At 43.4% G+C, this 19,314-nt stretch overlaps 1 protein-coding gene across 1 annotated transcript; it reads right to left on the bottom strand.

Moving 5' to 3' along the window:
- Nucleotides 1–1,341: 1,341 nt before the first annotated feature.
- Nucleotides 1,342–2,862, bottom strand: LOC147451586 (glucan endo-1,3-beta-glucosidase 8-like). Its single transcript, XM_086518778.1, has 2 exons — nt 2,559–2,862; nt 1,342–2,475 (listed from the first exon to the last, which is right to left on the bottom strand). The coding sequence occupies exons 1-2, from the start codon at nt 2,759–2,761 to the stop codon at nt 1,440–1,442; spliced, it is 1,239 nt and encodes a 412-aa protein (XP_086374904.1). The 5' UTR covers nt 2,762–2,862; the 3' UTR covers nt 1,342–1,439.
- Nucleotides 2,863–19,314: the final 16,452 nt, after the last annotated feature.

The following is a 19,314-nucleotide window of genomic DNA, read 5'->3' on the forward strand; positions in this document are numbered from 1 at the left end:
AAGCTCACAAGGCAAATTGTAAAGAGTCGGGATGACACGAAGGGGCGGGAGCCTTGCCAACCAAAAATAATGTTTATTTAGATTTGAACGTTAGCTAAGCCTAATAGCAACAGTGTAGTCTTTAAAATTTACATTAACCTGATCAAAGCATCGTGATTCTCCATTCCCACTATCCTTAGTCCTATTCCTCACTTCAAGAATATAATGCACTTTAAAATTCTAAAAAAACTACATAACTTTTTTATTTTTCCTTATATTTATCTTATCTTTGTATATTCAAAAGGTAGTTTATCTCCTCTTCCTTTGCAAACACTTAAAAAACCTAGTAGGCTTTTTTAAAAAAGTTGCCAAAGCCCACATAATTAATTTGAAGAGGTAAATTTTAAAATTTGTAGGTGGAAATACACTAGAACGAGGTTTGTTTCGAACACTGACATGTGGCCTTCAGTTTTGGTTCAAGATAGTATAAAAGCTATAGGCTAGATCTTCAAGCATCTAGACCATGATAAAACAAAGAAAAGTATAGGGAATAATATGTGTGCCCTCCCCCCCCCCCCCCCCCCAAAAAAAAAAAAAAAAATAAAAAAAATAAATGATACCCCCTCCCTTATTTTTAAGCTTGGGGATAAATTATTGGAGGCTTACCCCTAACTTATACGCTTATGTAGCTTGTAAAAAAAACCCCTCCCTTGCACTTACGTGGTGCGGTAAGTTTTCCATGGTGAATCCCCACAGAGAGAGAGAGAGAGAGAGAGAGAGAGAGAGAGAGAGAGAGTTATGGAGAATATCTATGGACACACAACTGAGAGAGAAAGGGGATGCTCTGTGAAAAACACTCTCACAAACAGAGAAGGGGAGAACTTAGCTTGGTGTCTGCAACCCACATCTAAGAAGGAGTGGGCATTTGAAAAGGAATAAAAAATGCACATCCCTCATTATTTAATTTTGTTTTTTTTTATTGACTAAATGAGTTCCCTCCCCCCAAAATCATTATAGACTCAATGAGTCCCCTCCCCCCAAAATCAATATTGACTCAATGAGTTCCCTCCCTCCAAAATCACTTGGAAAAAGAGTGACCAAGATAGCCCTTTTTGGACAACCAATACATGCTTTGACCCTTATACATATTCAAAGTACCTTTGGGTGCAATGTGGCTCATGACTTCAACTCAGTGTTAAGTAGTGGATGAGAATTCTCTTCCCTATGCTATTGCTTTCGCACTTTGATGTTTGCAGCAATATACTGAAAACTTGAGCTTGTGTGCATGTAATTAATATGTATGAATACAACAAGCGAGAAGATTACAAGATCCAAAACCAAATTTGGCTTTCAGCAAAACTCTTGATCTATTATGTATACATGGTATAATATAGAGCAAACTTTGTGCGACTGCACATCATGAAAGAAATCAAACAATTCATAGTAACATCGTTTCACTCTTATGCACTGAGGTCAATTTGCACAATGAACTTGCAAGTCTCCGTAGAGGGGACTTCAGTAGTGAGGGTAGCTAGACCTTCGAAACTGCAGGAAGCAGATGATTGGTTTTGCGCCTGAAAGTATTGATTGAAGGCAAAAGAGGCGTTGCCTATGGAATCCAGGCCATTGCAAGAACTTCCATATGAAAGCTGTGTACAATCTGCATTGGAGCAAGCAAAATCAACCGCAGCAGCAAGTTTGGCAGGATCAGCATTCGACGTATAAATAGCAACGCACCATCGCTGGGGGAGGTGTATCACCCCCTTAGCATTGACCAAATTTGCATTGGTGGGAGAGGCAGGAATAGTGAGAGGGTACTTTGCATTCCCATCAAATGTGAATATACCCCAATGCCTCTCAAATATACCAGGAGCGGTATCCTTGTTGTTCTCATCAAGCAGACCAAAAAGATAGTACTCTACAGTAGTGTTGGGCCGTAATGGTGTCCCCTTATTGCCCCTCACATGGTTTACAAACCCCTGATTAAATCTTTGAGCATTAGCTGGTGTCGCAGCAGATAGCCCATCCGTCGGCCAACCAATCTCCCCGACAATGATCGACATGTTGGGAAACCCTACCACTGCTAGTGCTTGCACCAGCGTATCATAGCTAGCATCAAAGGTGTTGGTGTAGAGCTTATCCCCATCAGTTAATTGTGCTATATTGCTATCAAAATAGGCATAATTCTCGGGAAAATCTTTATTCCTCGCATAGCTGATGAAGGGGTAAATGTTGACAATGTAAGGGCAGCCATTCTGGTTCAAAAAGCTCACAATTTGAAGCATTTGAGCAGAAATATCTGGCCTAAATGTGCCCTGTGAAGGTAAGCTAGAGTCTGTTAGGACATCGGCATTCATGGGCACTGTGGCTTTGATTTGGGTTCCAAGATCAAGCTTGTTGAGGGCAGCTTGAACATTTTGGAGCGCTGGAAATGTGAGCGCTACATAAGTACCATTGTAAGAAGTGAGAAAAGGTTCGTTAGCTACTGCAACATACCTGCATGCGCATCGTCACCACCATCAGGAATCAGCTTGCATGGAAAACAAACAGACAAGCTTAATGAAGGAGGATATATATACTTGATGTTCACGCCGCCATCAAAGATGTAGGGCTTCACATGATCCTCCACCCAGGTTACCGCTGAATCTGCATCCTGAAGACCGGCAAGGTCCTTATTGGGGATGCCTACCATCACCTCCATATCTGTCCCTGCAAGCGCCTGTAGAGTGTTCTCGTCCGTGTCAAAAAGCTTCACCTTATTGAAGTTGTTATCCTTAAGCATCTGCACAACGATGGAAGCTGGAAGCTTGTGCGTAGACTGGCTGCCCCAATTGACTCCGAGCCCTTGCACCTCGACCCTGACTACAAAAACCAGAAGCAGAGTTGCAGCCTGCATGGAAAGACATGCCTTCTTAGGAGGGGAAAACTCCATCTATCTTCTTGACGTTCTCTCCTCGACTCTTTCTCTCTCTATAAGGCCCGCGCATTCTCTCTCGTAGAACATTCAAATTTTAAAAAAACAGCTATTTTGAAGTTTGACCTTTCCATACTTATCTGTGACTAAATTAAAAGGTATTCCTAACGGCGGCTTCAAAAAAATTAAAAAGGTATTGCTAATTCAAAGATTCCCTCAACAAAAAAATCCTATTCCTTAGTTTATAGCACATAGCAAAGGGCAATGACGAAACACGTAGATTTGCAACAATATTAGCTCGAAAGGACGGATACATCATTTGTGTGTGTGTGTGTGTGTGAGAGAGAGAGAGAGAGAGAGAGACGCAAGGAAAACGCTAAAGATAACTAAGAAGAAAACGCTATTAAAAAAAAAAGAGCAGAGAAACACCTATTTATATGTGCACAAAATGTCTTTTGACTTTCCATCTTCATTTGTCTTTTGAATTTCCACCTTCATTCGTCCTTTGACTTTCCACCTTCATCTGTCTTTTCATTCCTAAACTCGCCCTTCACTTATACACTTAATATGTTTTAAAAGAATTCTTATTTTCCTGAGATTGGGGAGACCTAATCGGAGGCCTTTTTAAAGATTGCTAAGAGCCAAGTCCCGCTAGGGACTTACAAAATTAGTTATATTAATTTAAAAAGCTTAAAACCAGGTTACGCTGTGGTTGTCCCATTTCAGCAAGGTTATAACAAAATACTCCTAAACCATTTCGTTCTTCTTTTTCCCGCCAGGATTTCGGATGGCTAACGAATCAAAAATCGATAGAAGAAGACTTTGGCCGTCACAGCTACCATCACACCTAATTCCAACAATTGGTATCAGAGCAGGTTGCGTTCTCTTGAGCTTAGTTGCCAGTAGCTCCAGCACACGCCTGGTCACTTTCTTCGATTTCAGTTAGTCTGCTTAGAGTTCTAATTTGGGCTCATTTCGGCCTCCGTTTTCACTGCATGCAGTATTGTGCAGGCTATTTCTTCATTTTGTGCAAAAATTCTGTTAGTGCCGTTTTTAGCATAATAGGTCCCTTACGGTCTTCTATGGTTTGTGCTATATAGCACGTGTTGTTCCCGCTTTCCTTCTCCTCTTTTCAGACAATTTTCACATCAGGTGCAACATATACCATGGCTAACAACAACATAGATGTGTTCAAGATGTTTGTTGCTGAGGACAGATTGGATGGGGACAATTACCCTATGTGGGATTATATGATGCAACATGTTTTTGTGTTGAAGGGCGTTTGGAACATTGTGCAGGGCATTGATATACATCCTGGTTCTGAGAATATAGGCGATGTTGAGGATGTTGCAAGTCTTCTTGCAAGAATTGCTGCTGTTAGAGTTGTTTTGCCTACGGCTGAGCAAGCTCGTTGGGATGTAAAGGATGCACATGCTCATGCATTGATTGTGTTTTCTATGAAGCACACCATTACTCCTCACATACGTTTAATGAAATCTACAAAACAGGCATGGGATATTCTGGTTGGTCTTTATGCAAGTTGCAATGAGGCAAAAATTGCATTGCTGCGTAAAGAGCTGGAATCGAAGATTATGCATGAGGAAGATGATATGGACACTTTCCTTGCTAGTGTCAAGGATATCAATGAGAAACTTATTTGTGCAGGAGAAGTCATTCCAGATAGTTCCCTTGTGCAGACTGTTCTTGATGCCTTGCCAGATTCTTACCAGACTTTTGCTATTACTTGAGACTTATGACCCAAGGAAATCCTGAAGTTGTCAAGTTTGATGCAATGTGCACATTGCTGTTGCAAGAGCCACTTTCCCAAAAAAAAAAAGGGACTAGACATCGTGGAGTTGAATAGACTTTTATTGTTGCTCAAAGAAAAGGTGGTAACAACAATGCAGCCACTTCTCATGGTTCTTCTGTGAGTGGGAAACCACCTATTTCTAATGTTTTTGCTGGTAGTATTTTGTTTGGGAATTCTGGTGATAAGGGTAAAAAGAAGATGCATTGCCATTATTGTAAAGCTAATGATCACTTGATCAAGCAGTGTCCCAAGTTAAAGGCCAAAGAGGCTAAGAAGAAAGAGGGTGGTTCCACTGCAAATGCTGGTTCCACTACAAATGCAGCTATTGTTCAGTCTTTAGTGAAAGGAGATTGTGTTGCTGACGTTGATGCGGAATGGGCTTTTAGTGCGGAGTGCACTTATAATCCTATTGTTCATGATGCATGCATGTCAATTGCTACGGATTCACATGTGTGGTATTTTGATAGTGGTGCTACAAAGAACATTACCTCACATCGTGATTTGTTCACCTCTCTTGAGTCTATCCCTCATCGGAATTTAGTTACTTGTGCCAACAATGCCTCGTATCCAGTTCAGGGAAGTTGGAAAGATTGTGCTTATTGCTACACATGGAAGTTCTTTCACACTCGTTGATGCACTTTATGTACTTGGGATCAAGAAGAATATTTCGTATGTATCTGTACTTGCTAGACTTGGTCTTGTAGTCAAATTTGTGGATGACAGATGTACAATACATGATCTCATTTTTGGTGATGAAATTATTGCATCTGGCATTTTATGACGTGGGTTGTATAAGCTCACTTTGTATGACAAGTGTGGTTAGAATTTTGCAAATGCAGTTGTGGATTCTAAGGCTATTTCAGATGCAAAAATTTGGCATGCACATTTAGGACATCTGAATTTTGCTAGTTTGTTGCGTTTGTAAAAATTTGATATGGTGCTTCTTTGCCGCCTCTTGAAGAACCTATCAAACATGTTTGTGAAGGCTGTATTTTGGGTAAGATGTAGCGTTCTAAGTTTCCAAAGGATGGTTCAGTTAGGGCCAATGTAGGTTGCAGCTTGTGCATAGTGATGTTTGTGGACCCATGCAAACTCCATCCTTGGGCAATTACCTTTACTTCGTGAATTACATTGATGATTACTCCAGGCATGCATGGGCATATCCGCTTAAAGCTAAGTTCAAAGTGTTTATGTCCTTCAAACAATTTTTGGCTATGATTGAAAATGTTTCAAAATGTATTCTGGGCACCCTTCGTTCCAACCGAGGGGGGGAGTATATGTCTCATGAGTTTAGTGCATTTTTGGTTACTTGTGGGATTAAACACCAATGTAAAGTGCCTTATACATCTCATCAAAGTGGTGTTGCTGAGAGAAAAAACATGTCACTTACAAGAATGGCACGATGTATGGTCAAAAGTCAAGCTTTGCCGCATTTGTTTTGGCTTGAGGCCATCATGTGTGCCACTTGTGTACTAAACAGGTGTCCTACAAAAGCTTTGCATTCTATGAATCCATATGAATCATAGCATGATAGAAAGCCTTCTATTGAGCACATGCATGTTTTTGGCTGTTTGGCATATGCTTTGGTGCCACAAACGCACTGCAAGAAATTGGATGATAAGGTTGTCGAATGTAAGCTCACATGACATTTATGACTCTTTGTTGCCTCTTTTCAGTGGTGGAAGTTTGAATGTAACTTCCAATGAGGAAAATATATAGTCTATGGGGGTTTCTGAAAATGTTACAAATCAGCCTATTACTGATATAGATGTATGTATGATGTACTTGATGAGGAAAGGGATGATAATGAGCAGGCTAGAGGTATGCCTAAATGTTTGGTCCATACTTTGTGTGTTAGTAAATTGGATGCACCTTTGTCTAGTCCTACTCATTCTGGTTCTTGCCATGCATCTTATGCATCAGATTGTTGTTAGGAAATAAGACGTAGCTAAATAGATATTTGAGTAGATTACTTAATGGAGAGAGATAGATTTCACACACAAGAGATTATAGAGTAGAGAGAGAGAGAAAGAGTACATACGATATACTGGGCTACGTCCACGGGAAAGAAGCCACTCAATGGCTTTAGTACTTCAAAACAAGAAGTAGTTTACAAAGGGATTATACCCTTAATGGAGCTCCCGCCTTGCTTCACTCTCACCACCTCACACTCACCTTGTTGCATCAACTTCACACTATGAAATGTGTGTAGAAATGGCCTCCTTTTATAGGCAAAAAGGGCTACCCTCTCTCATGAGAGGCAGCCATGTGTAGCCGCCTTTGTGTAGATAAGTCCAAATCGGACCCTCCAATCCGCCCATGTGTGGCCGCCCTCGAGAAGACAAGTCCGCTTTTGAATTCCACCACCGGCCATTGAATTCGGCCACCGGCCACCGGCCATTGACTTCCGACCACCGGCCACCGGCCATTGACTACCAGCCACCACCAGCCAACTGACCGGTTGTTTTCCGACCACTTTCCGGACGCTGTCGGGCCATAATATTCCGGCGAAAAGGAATATTCCGACGAGGGAAAAAAAAGTCTCGGAGCCCCTAAAGTTGTCCTTGATTTTTGGCCGTTAAAATTTTGGTTTCCGGCAAGTGATTTTCCTTCACGCACGATGGCTTCTCCTCATAATGGAAGCCTTACAAATGTGCCCTTTTACCATAGAAAATTACAAGGGTAAATCAGGCTCCATACTTAACAATCTCCCACTTGGATATTGATCTCCAAACCAAACCTGTGACTGCTTTCCTACCTGGCTTCTTATCCTTGAATGCCGATTGAAGATGAGCAAGAGCTCAACATCTCCTTGTGGACCACCTTTGTAAACATGTCTGCAGGATTTTCACTTGTATGCACCTTTCCTAGATTTAGCTGTCCCTCTTCCAAAAGAGTGCGTATGAAGTGATATCTCACCTCAATGTACTTTGTCCTTGAATGAAAGGCTGAGTTCTTCGCAAGATGGATAGCGCTTTGGCTATCACTGTACAAGACACAATTGTCTTGTTTGAATCCAAGCTCTTCTACGAATCTGTGAAGCCACAAAATTTCTTTGCTTGCCTCCGTCAGTGCTACATACTCTGCTTCCGTGGTAGAAAATGAAACCACTTTCTGCAGCTTTGAAGCCCAGCTTACTGCTGTGCCTCCAACCGTGAACACATAGCCAGTAGTGCTCCTTCGAGTATCTTTGTCACATGCCATATCTGCATCAGCATACCCTTCTAGAAAAATATCAGTTCCTTCAAAATACAAATCATTTGTTGTTGTCCCTTTTAGATACCTAAGTATCCACTTCACAGCTTGCCAATGCTCTTTACCTGGGTTGTCCATGAACCTACTCACAACTCCCACCGCATGTGCAATGTCTGGCCTTGTCCAGACCATAGCATACATTAGAGAACCTACCGCTGCAGCATATGGAACTTTAGACATATAGGCTATCTCCTGTTGTGTCTTTGGACACATATCCTTCGTTAGTTTAAAATGACCAGCCAAAGGTGTAGAGACTGGTTTTGCATTTTGCATTGCAAACCTTTCTAGTACCTTCTTGATGTAATCTTCTTGAGATAGCTTTATTGTCTTCTTAATCCTCTCCTTTGATATTTTCATACCAAGTATCCTCTTTGCAGCACCTAAATCTTTCATTGAAAAAGATGTAGACAGGTCCGCTTTTAGGTCTTTGATGTCCTGCATGTTAGCACTTGTAATCAACATACAACATTAGGATGATAAATTTTCCATCTCCCAAATTCTTCGTGTAGACGCAGTGATCCGAGTTGCATCTTGTGAATCCATGATCCAACATCCATCAATCAAACTTCAAGTACCATTGTCTTGATACTTGCTTTAAACCATACAAGCTCTTCTTTAATCTGCAAACCATTTTCTCCTTACCTTTTACTTCATACCCCTCTGGTTGAAGCATGTAGATTTCCTCCTCTAAGTCACCGTGAGGGAATGCCGTATTTACATCCATTTACTCGAGATTTAGATCATGAGCAGCCACAAGGCTTAAGACAAGCCTAATTGAGTTTATTTTTACAATAAGAGAAAATATATTTCATTGAAGTCAATACCTTTCTTTTGAGAAAACCCTTTTACCACAAGCCTAGACTTGTACCTTTTCTTCCCACCTTCTTCTTCCTTCAGCTTGTACACCCATTTGTTTTGAAGTGCCCGCTTACCTTTAGGCAACTCAACCAACTCCCATGTTTGGTTGCAATGTAGTGAGTCCATCTCCACTTGCATGCTCTTCGTCCATTCTTCTTTGGATTCATGTTGCATAGCTTCTTCGTATGATTCCGGCTCTCCAGAATCTGAGATCAAGAGATGGTTGAAGGAAGGAATAAACCTTTCTGGAGGTCTACTTGCTCTTGTAAATCTTCGGGGAATAGGTTGAGGCTCCTCATTTGGTTGACGTTGTTGCACATTGTCACCGTTTGCAGTACTTGAGTCTTCACTGTCCTCAAGCTCCATGTACTGATCACCTATTTCTTTTGTTTGTTTTCTTTCCAAGTAATCTTTGTACATACTTTGTTCGTTAAAAATTACATCCCTACTCCTTAAGATTTTACCATCTTTAGGATTCCATAGGCGATACCCAAAGTCACCTTCTCCATAGCCAATGAAGAAACACTTTTTGGACTTTGCATCTAGCTTTGATCTTAGGCTTCTATCTATCTGCATGAAAGCCTCACACCCAAATACTTTGAGAAATGCATAATTCACCGGTTTACCTGTCCATGCCTCTTCTGGAACTCCCCCATTCAATGCCGTTGAGGGTGATCGATTGATTAAGTACACAGACGTACTTACAGCTTCCGCTCAAAGCTCAAGCGGTAGTCCTGCATGTAGCCGCATGCTTCGTGCTCGCTCCATGATTGTCCTGTTCATCCTTTCCGAAATCCCATTTTGTTGAGGTGTCCTTGGGGTTGTCCTTTGCCTCCGAATGCCATTTCTAGCACAAAAGCTTTCAAAAGCTTGGCTGCAGTATTCGCCTCCATTGTCGGATCTCAGGCATTTAACCTTGGTACCTGTTTCATTCTCCACAAAGGCTTTCCACCTTTGAAATATGGAAAATACATCGGATTTATTCTTCATGACATAAACCCATGTTTTTCTAGTCGCGTCGTCTATGAATGTTACATAGTACAATGAGCCACCAAGTGATGGTGTACTTGCAGGACCCCAAACATCAGAATGAACCAACTCAAGTTTTTTATTTTTTCTTTCATTTCTTGATTTTTGAAATTTCACCCTCTTTTGTTTACCATAAACACAATCTTCACAGAACTGTAAGTCCACTTCTTTCAAACCTCGTAGAAGCTTCTTTGTTTGAAGGATTTGCATTCCTTTGGCACTCATATGCCCAAGTCCGTAGTGCCACACCGCACTGTCAACTTCTGTAGTTGTTGCACAAGCTGAAGGTTGCGTGCTAACAGTACACAAGTAAAGTGTACTGACCTTTTCTCCTTTGGCAACCACCAAAGATCCCTTTGAGATCTTCCACCATTTGTTTCCGAATGCAATGTTGTGACCTTCATCGTCTAATTGTCCTGTAGAGATCGAATTTTTGCGAAGAGAAGGAACATGCCTAACATCTTTAAGATTCCATTCATTTCCGTTAGCAATTTTGACAAAAACTGTACCTTTGCCAACAATCTCACAAGCTTCATCATCTCCCAAGTATACATACCCAGAATTACCTTTGGTGTAGTCTTGGAAATTTTGCTTGTGTGGTGTCGCATGGAATGAAGCCCCGGAATCTACTATCCAGGAATTAGACACATTGTCTAATGAGAGAATTAGAGAATCTTGCTCTACTTTACCTGCCACATTGGCCTCCGATGTTGGCTTGTTGTCTTGAGACTCCGTCTCCTTCTTCTTCTTGGACCAGCAATCCTTCTTGACGTGGCCCTTCTTGCCGCAGTTCCAACATTCAAGAACTGACTTTGTGCGTGACTTGCTCCGTCTTGAGTGATCACGACCCTTTTGGTTTTTGAACCTCTCCTTAGGCCTTCCTCTTGTTTCCACTGACAGTGCAGCACTTGATGATTCTCCTGTGCTTCTCCTTTGTATTTCCTCACTTAGGAGAACACCCACAACATCATCAAACTTAAGAGTATTTGTACCAGAGATAGAATTACTTACAGCCATCACAAGGCTGTCCCAACTATCCGGTAGAGATGATAGTATAAGGAGAGCTTGCATTTCGTCGTCGAAATTGATTTTCACCGATCGAAGTTGACTTAAGTTTGTGTTAAAGTCATTTAGGTGTTCTGCAACTGAACCATTCTCTGTCTAAAGATTGAACAAGCGCTTCATAAGAAATACCTTATTGGATGCCGATGGTTTCTCATAGAAGTCGTCAAGTGACTTCATCAAGTCCTCCGTGGTCTTCATCTTCGAAACATTGAAGGCCCCCGTTGATGCCAAGCTTAACCGGATTGTTCCCAGTGCCTTTCGATCAAGGACAATCCATGCTTCATCTGCCATCGTTGCGGGCTTCTTTGCAAGACCGCCTAGTGGCAAATAGAGGTCCTTCTGGTAGAGATAGTCTTCAATCTGCATCTTCCAATGTTAGTAGTTTTTGCCATTGAACTTCTCAATCTTGAGCTTCCCTTCCTCCGCCATAACTCCCACTCAATTCAAGGAATCCTTTCCTTGAGATAATTTAGCTACGAGTAAACCTTGCTCTGATACCAGTTGTTAGGAAATAAGATGTAGCTAAATAGATATTTGAGTAGATTACTTAATGGAGAGAGATAGATTTCACACACAAGAGATTATAGAGTAGAGAGAGAGAGAGAGAGAGAGTACACACGATATACGTGGTTCACCCAATGTGGGCTACGTCCACGGGAAAGCAGCCACTCAATGGCTTTAGTACTTCAAAACAAGAAGTAGTTTACAAAGGGTTTATACCCTTAATGGAGCTCCCGCCTTGCTTCACTCTCACCACCTCACACTCACCTTGTTGCATCAACTTCACACTATGAAATGTGTGTAGAAATGGACTCCTTTTATAGGCCAAAAGGGCTGCCCTCTCTCATGAGAGGCAGCCATGTGTAGCCGCCCTTGTGTAGATAAGTCCAAATCGGACCCTCCAATCCGCCCATGTGTGGCCGCCCTCAAGAAGACAAGTCCGCTTTTGAATTCGGCCACCAGCCATTGAATTTGGCCACCGACCACCGGCCATTGACTTCCGACCACCGGCCACCGGCCATTGACTACCGGCCACCGGCCAACCGACCGGTTGTTTTCCGACCACTTTCCGGCCATAATATTTCGACGAAAAGGAATATTCCGGCGAGGGAAAAAAAAAGTCTCTGGGCCCCTAAAGTTGTCCCTGATTTTTGGCCGTGAAAATTTTGGTTTCCGGCGAGTGATTTTCCTTCATGGACGATGGCTTCTCCTCATAATGGGGGCCTTACAAATGTGCGCTTTTACCACAAAAAATTACAAGGGTAAATCAGGCTCCATACTTAACAATTGTTATGCTTTGGCTGTGTCTAGCTTACATGATATTGAGGAACCTCTATCTTTTGATGAAGCACATAATTCAAAAAATTGGATGGCAGCCATGCAGTCAGATGATATGATGCACTTATAGAAAATGACACATGGAATTTATGTGATTTGCCTCCTGGCAAAAAGGCCATTGCTACAAAGTGAATTTACAAGTTGAAACCAAGCTGGATGGTGAGATTGATCGCCATAAGGCTTGACTTGTTGCAAAAGGTTATGCACAACAAAAAGGCATAGGTTATGAAGAGACTTTTGCTCCCACTTTTTGTATGACAACGGTGCATTTTCTTTGTGCATTGGCAGCTCATTTTGGTTGGGATGTACATCAATCCAACATTGTTACTGCTTCTTTGAATGGTGACATATTTGAGGAATTCTATGTAATGCAGCCTCATGATTTTGTCAAGAAAGGCCAAGAGGATAAAGTGTGCAAATGTAAAAAAGCTTTGTATGGGTCTTGTGCTTGGTATGAGAAGGCTGACACTCATTTGGTCAAACGAGGCTTTTGTAAACAGTTCGACATAAAGCACATTGTATATAAAGCGTGAGGATGATGTGCTTCTCATTGTGGTTCTTTATGTGGATGATTTGTTGATCACTGAACCAAATGAGGGACATATTGATGAATTTAAGGCTGATTTGAATCCTACTTTTAAGATGAAAGATTTGGGACTGTTGCATCATTGCTTGGGTATACAGTTTAAGCAGTGTGATGGTCGTATTACCTTGTGTTAGAAAAGTTACATATAGACATTGCTATGTAAGCTTGGACTTGAAGGTTGCAAAACTATTACCACTCCCATGGATACATGTTTGATATTGAGTCTTCATGATGATGGTGATCCTACAGATGTCACTCTTTACCAAACTGCTATTAAATTCCTCATTTATGTATGCAACACGAGGCTAGATATTCAGTTTGCAGTCTCACAGGTCACCAAATTTATGCATAGCCCAGGGTCTAAGCATCGGCAGGCTATCAAGAGGATTTTTCGCTACTTGAGTGGCACTTTACATCTTGGCTTGTTTTATCCTAAGGGGGGATCATTGCCACTAGAATTACATGCTTTTTCGGACTCAAATTGGGCTGGCTATTGTGACACGCGAGTGTCCACAAGTGGTTTTTGTTTCATGCTTGGCAGTTCATGTATATCATGGTTGAGAAAGAAGCAACCTACTGTGGCCACTTCTAGTTGTGAGGCTTAGTACATGGCAGTCTTCTCAGCTATAGTTGAGTGTGCATGGCTCAAACGCCTTATGGTTGATTTGGGTGTTGGATAGAACACCGCCACACTATCTACACTGACAGTGATAGCGCATTGGCAATTGTGAGGAACCCAATTTTCCATGATCGCACAAAGAACATTGAGGTGCATTACCACTATGTCAAGGAGAGGCTCTCAGCATCAGGAGAGATTTGCTTGGCTTATGTGCCAAAACAGGACAACCTTGCAGACCTTTTCACAAAGGCATTGTCTCGTGAGATGTTTGAAGCTTTTTGCAAAGCTTGGGGCTTACTTCCCTTTGTGAACTGATCATGTCCTCAAGGCATGGCACTTTCCTTTAGTCTATGTGCCAGCTCTCATTCACAACATCACTCCAGGGGGATTTGTTACCATATATATGTGGTAGTAATGTGTGTGAACACACTTAGGACCGTCGATGCATTTTTCCCCCTCACTAGGAGGTTTTTTTTCCCGTGCATTGTATATACACCCATCATTCTAGGGCTATTATATTTCCATTGCACACTAAGTAATACACTCTCTGTTGTGTGCCTTGAGCTTCGTTCGTCTTCTCCAAGATGTGTGTGTTTTCTTGCAACCCTAATTGCGACAGTTTCTTTCTCCCTTGCCCCTCCAATCAATTATGTCTCACATATAGTGTTAGCCCATGCAATGATATTCAATTTTGACAACATGAGCCAAACAAGATTGAGATAGTCCATATATGCTCTTGTAATTTTGGAAATGATGTAATAGGATTTGCAGGTCATCTATTTCAAGATTACAGTTAAAATCTTGTAGATCATTGGTCATTTTGTATCGAGGCATTTTGCTATAATTCATTTTTGCGATGAACCCGGATTCAATGGCATAGTGCACACGTGATTTTTTCCTTACAAAAATGCTATCATAGATTTTGTCATTTTATAATTATGAGATGGAAATGTTTCCCTGCTTACTTTGCTAAGGTCTTCCTCTCTTTATTTGGACTTGTTTAATTTCTATAGGTGCAAAATCATATTTCTCCCCTTCACGTTTGCGGGTTCGCCCATCATCATCGATCCCTTGCAATCAAGAGAGCCATCCCTTGCTCAGTATGGGTCTGTATCAACCATTTTGCAACAATGCAACCCTCTCACTTCTCCACCAAGCCAACACAACTTGCAAGCAATGATTGATTCCGAGGAAGTTGTCCAGGACTTGCATTCTTGTGCGGACAAGATCATTCCCTAATGCCTTTATCTAGTGTGGGTCTAAGGACGCCCATGTCAAGCTCTCCCTTGTTGGATGAAGGAAGTCATGGACTTCAAGCAAGCAATGCCCCTACTCCACCTCAGGGTGTGGTTCCAAAGCATAGAGGATGGCCGCCAGCAAACCATCAACCAAAGGAGAAGCCTTCTACAAGGCGTCTCCATTGGCACAATAAAGTACAATAGTTCTTATTGTGTAAAAAAAACAATATGATGACAAGAGATTTCATGCAGGAATAGCTGAAAAGTCAAAGACTATGGAGGAGCAGTGGGAAGGCATTGTTGCCTTGTGCACTCAAAGTCACTTCCATGTTGATTGGAAGACCACATACGAGAAGTGGCATCGCATGTATCAAAGCTACAAGGGCATAAGCGAATGCGAGAGAAATCCTCCATTGGGCAAGAGTAGCCATTGGGCCATGTCACCAAGAGAGAGGGAAATTGAGAAAAAATTCTCACATAACAACACAAATGGTGGAGTGCCCAAGAAAGATCAAAGGAGAACACACATGCTGGATGTAGGGTTGCAGGAAGCTATAAGGGACATGACCAAGCTTTCTTGCAAGTCATGCTCATCACCGTCGATGCCACCATAATTCAACATAGTGTAGAATGTCTCCCACATCTGTATGACAGTCGTGACAATAGATGTCATTGGTGCAATTAATAGTTGAGCATGTCGAGGATCCATGATCTATTGAAAACGCAACAAGAAATGTGTAAATCTGGATGAAGTTGTTTTTTACATGCATTTTGCTACAATTGCATCAGTCTTGACATAATCACACACAAGAACTCTGATGCCCAAATATATTTTCATGTATAAGTGTATCTCTCTATCTCTCACATACACACACACACCTTTTGTCTGCTCAATGCCATTTCATTAAGTGGAAATTTGTTTCAAGATCTCTCTCTCTCTCTCTCTCTCTCACACACACACACACACACACACACACACACACACACACACACACACACACACACACACACACACACACACACACACACACACACACACACACACACACACACACACACACGCACACACGCACACACGCACACACGCACACACACACATACACACAGACCTTTTGTCTGCTCAATGCCATTTCATTAAGTGGAAATTTGTTTCAAGATCTCTCTCTCTCTCTCTCTCTCAAAACACACACACACACACACACACACACACACACACACACACACACACACACACACACACACACACACACACACACACACACACACACACACACACACACACACAATAGAATTTTCAAAGAACTCACCACTTTGTAATGAAGTGGGCTTGATGTTGATGTTGAGTGGGAGAGCAATCAAAAGTGGCTTCGTTTTGTTCAGGGCACTGTGTGGGCAACCAGGTTCATGTGTAAGGCATTGACACTCGGTGAGTGCTCTCAGTAGAAATCAAATATCTTTTGCAGTTGGCACTGGCTGATGGAGCGAACAAACATGTGATTTTTGGAGCAACTGGTGGATCCTCTGACTCATCGGCTGTCTATGGGCAGCATGACCACTGTTTTGGTTTAATACGACTAAACATTTTATGTGCATGTGAGGCCCGACTCTCAATACCTGCTCCATCGTGTGCTTTTGTGCACAGAAACAATGCCGACTTGAATAGATCTTCCTTATTTCACCCCTCTCTATTATTTGCCTTCCCCACCCCATCTTCATCTCTTGCTATGCTCAAGACACCTTCAACGTCTACATTGAAAGAACAAATTTTTCATATCCATTGCTCATCGCCAACGTCTTGGCAGTGGACTAAAGGCGTCATAGCTATGGATTGTTTATCTACAAACTTATAGAGATGCTTTATCTACAAAAGTTTTGTATCCGTGTACGCAATCATGGTTGCACAATAATTGCACCAACATCCTACTTATTTAAATTGTGCGTCCTTACATTTGCACATTCCTTCTAAGTTGTGACGGACGCAAAGCGGACCCCGAACCCCGAACCCCGACGGCCTCTAAAAAGCCGGGGGCCAAATGGCGCGCCTCGAGCCTGCCCCACGGTAAAGTGAACAGGGGGCACCACCTAGCTTTGAGCGGCTAGGGCGCAAACCACGATGATATGAACACCGCAAACTTACACACTGAGAGAGAGAGAGAGAGAGAGAGAGAGAGAGAGAGAGAGAGAGAGAGAGAGAGAGAGATTTGCAAATGATGGGGGTGTGAGGGAGAATTATTTCTGCAATATTTCTAAAATGGCACGCCGTGGTGGTAGAGAGGTAGGGAGAGGAGGTGGTGCAACCTACTTGGTGCGTTCTCTAAGACGACTCAATGATTGTGAAACTTTCTACCAAGAGCGTGTATACGTGTGTGCATCGACCATTGGAGTCGAGAGATAGATGTGGTTCCCTTTGCATGGTGCAATTCCCAAGGCAAACCCAACACACAAGCCCCCTCCCCTTGATGGTGATAGTGTCAATCCTTCCCACTACTCTACCAAATGCTTGGCTCCTCATGAATTGCCCCCCTCCCCCCCGGTAGTGACCTCTCAGTGCCAATTTATAGGTGTTGGATGCTTGGATTATGGTAATCCCAGTGTGGTTAGGGTAAGCTTAATCGGGGAGACAAAGAAAGTGGGGGGCCCGGTGTGGTTGACCCTTGCTTTGTTTTGGGAGGTTTTAAAAAGATGAGAATCTCTAGGTGGGTCTTTGTGACCATCACCTAGAGAGAGGATATTTAAAAAAAAAGGGAATTTACAATGGCTCGGGTGAAAATTGAAGAAATGATGAAAATACCCTATAATTTATTGAAGATGGCATCGTGGTTGTGTGTTGCCGGCGAATGGTGTGTTGCAGGTGCGTCGGTGTAGAGCGTACTTCTATTCGAGGTCGGCCGGGGCATGCCTTCGGCGCATTTCTCTTTTTTGTTGTTGGCGGCGCGTGATTTGGATTCCTCTTCTTTTTCGTGGTCGTCGTAGTCGTAGACCTTTGGGTTTTTTTTTGTATTTGTGGTGCGGTGTGTATATGCGTGTGTGTGTACGTATTGGTGCATGAGGGCGAATGTGTGTGTATGTGCGAGTGTGCATGCGTGAGTGTATGTGTGTGCGCATAAGCGTGCGTGGGAAAGGGCTTAATACTATTATGTAAATAATATATATATATATTTTTTTTCTTTTTTCTTTTTTCTGTTGATTGGCGGCCGGCTGCCTGTTGGCTACGCGAGGCGGGGGTGGGATGGGGTGTGTGTGTGTGTGTGTATGTGGGGTGTATGTGTGTATGAGTGTGGAGAGGGAGAGAGAGAATTTATGGCGCTGCGCCTTTTTCAGGCCGAGAGGGAGAGAGAGAGAGAGATTTTACTGCGGCCCTCACTGGCTGAGAGAAAGAGAGAGATGAGGGAGAGAGGTTTGCGGGCTACTGGCGGCCTGAGCACCCGAGAGGGAGAGATATGGGGTGAATGGGGGGGGGGGGGGGGGGGGAAGATGGCGGGCTAGAGGTGTGTGCATCTAGAGAGAGAGAGAGAGAGAGAGAGAGAGAGAGAGAGAGAGAGAGAGAGAGAGAGAGAGAGAGAGAGAGAGAGAGAGAGAGAGAGAGAGAGTCTAATGGTGCTGCGCCTTCGGGCTCAAAAAACGAGAGAGAGAGAGAGAGAGAGAGAGAGAGAGAGAGAGAGAGAGAGAGAGAGAGAGAGAGAGAGAGAGAGAGAGAGAGAGAGAGAGAGGCATGCGCCTGTCCAGAGCGCTAGAGAGTGAGAGGGGATGAGTGGGGAGAGAGAGAGAGTGTGTGAGGGAGAATAAGGGAGGGAGTGTGTGTGGATAATAAGGAGAGAGAGAATTTTCCCTGCGCCTTCACAGGCTGGCTGAGAGCGAGAGAGAGAGTGTGAGGGAGAGAGATGGATGGGGTGAAGTCCGCGCCTTGTGGGCCGCCGGACAAGAGAGTGAGGGAAGGGGGGGGGGGGGGGGGCGGGTTGGCAATGGAGTGGGGTAGGGGGAATGTGTGGGTGAGAGAGAGAGGGAATAGTATCTACTGTCTTGCATGGTAGCTTAAGGACGAGAAGAGGGGAGCAAGTCAATGGGTGGGAGTGAGGGAGAATATTAGCGGGCCAAGGGAGGAGGGAATGAGGCCGAGGGGAGGGTGAGGCGAGTGGGGGGAGGGGTTAGGGGAAAGAATATTAGCGGGCCAGAGGGGGGGGGGGGGGGGGGGTTAATGAGAGTGGGGGGGAAAAGTGTGAGAAGGGGGGGAAGAGGGTGAATGTAAGAATACGGGAGAGAGGGGGGGGTGGGGGGGGGGGGGGGGGGGTTTCCATGCGGCTCAACACAGAGGGAGCACGAGAGAGGGGTCGGGGGTGAGTGCTCAAGGCTTGCGTCTGGCCGGGGGGGTGGTAAATTTGGGAGAGAGGATATTAGAGAGAGGTATATAGGGAAAATGAGAGAGAAGGGGGTGTTATTTCATCCAATGGTCGAGCGGGGGGGGGGGGGGAGGAGAGGAGAGAGGAGAGAGAGAGAGAGAGAGAGAGAGAGAGAGAGAGAGAGAGAGAGAGAGAGAGAGAGAGAGAGAGAGAGAGAGAGAGAGAGAGAGAGAGAGAGAGAGAGAGAGAGAGAGAGAGAGAGAGAGAGAGAGAGAGAGAGAAAGGG

Source organism: Adiantum capillus-veneris, chromosome 8, assembly GCF_014529385.1.
Source record: "Adiantum capillus-veneris isolate H3 chromosome 8, ASM1452938v2, whole genome shotgun sequence".
Taxonomy (NCBI): Eukaryota; Viridiplantae; Streptophyta; class Polypodiopsida; order Polypodiales; family Pteridaceae; genus Adiantum; species Adiantum capillus-veneris.

Excerpts from the sequence above, each read along its gene's own strand:
- LOC147451586 (XM_086518778.1), bottom strand. The coding sequence starts at position 2,761 with ATGCTTAAGGATAACAACTTCAATAAGGTGAAGCTTTTTGACACGGAC. Across the intron at positions 2,476-2,558 it reads GATGGCGGCGTGAACATCAA|GTATGTTGCAGTAGCTAACG; the intron begins GTATATATATCC and ends ATGCGCATGCAG.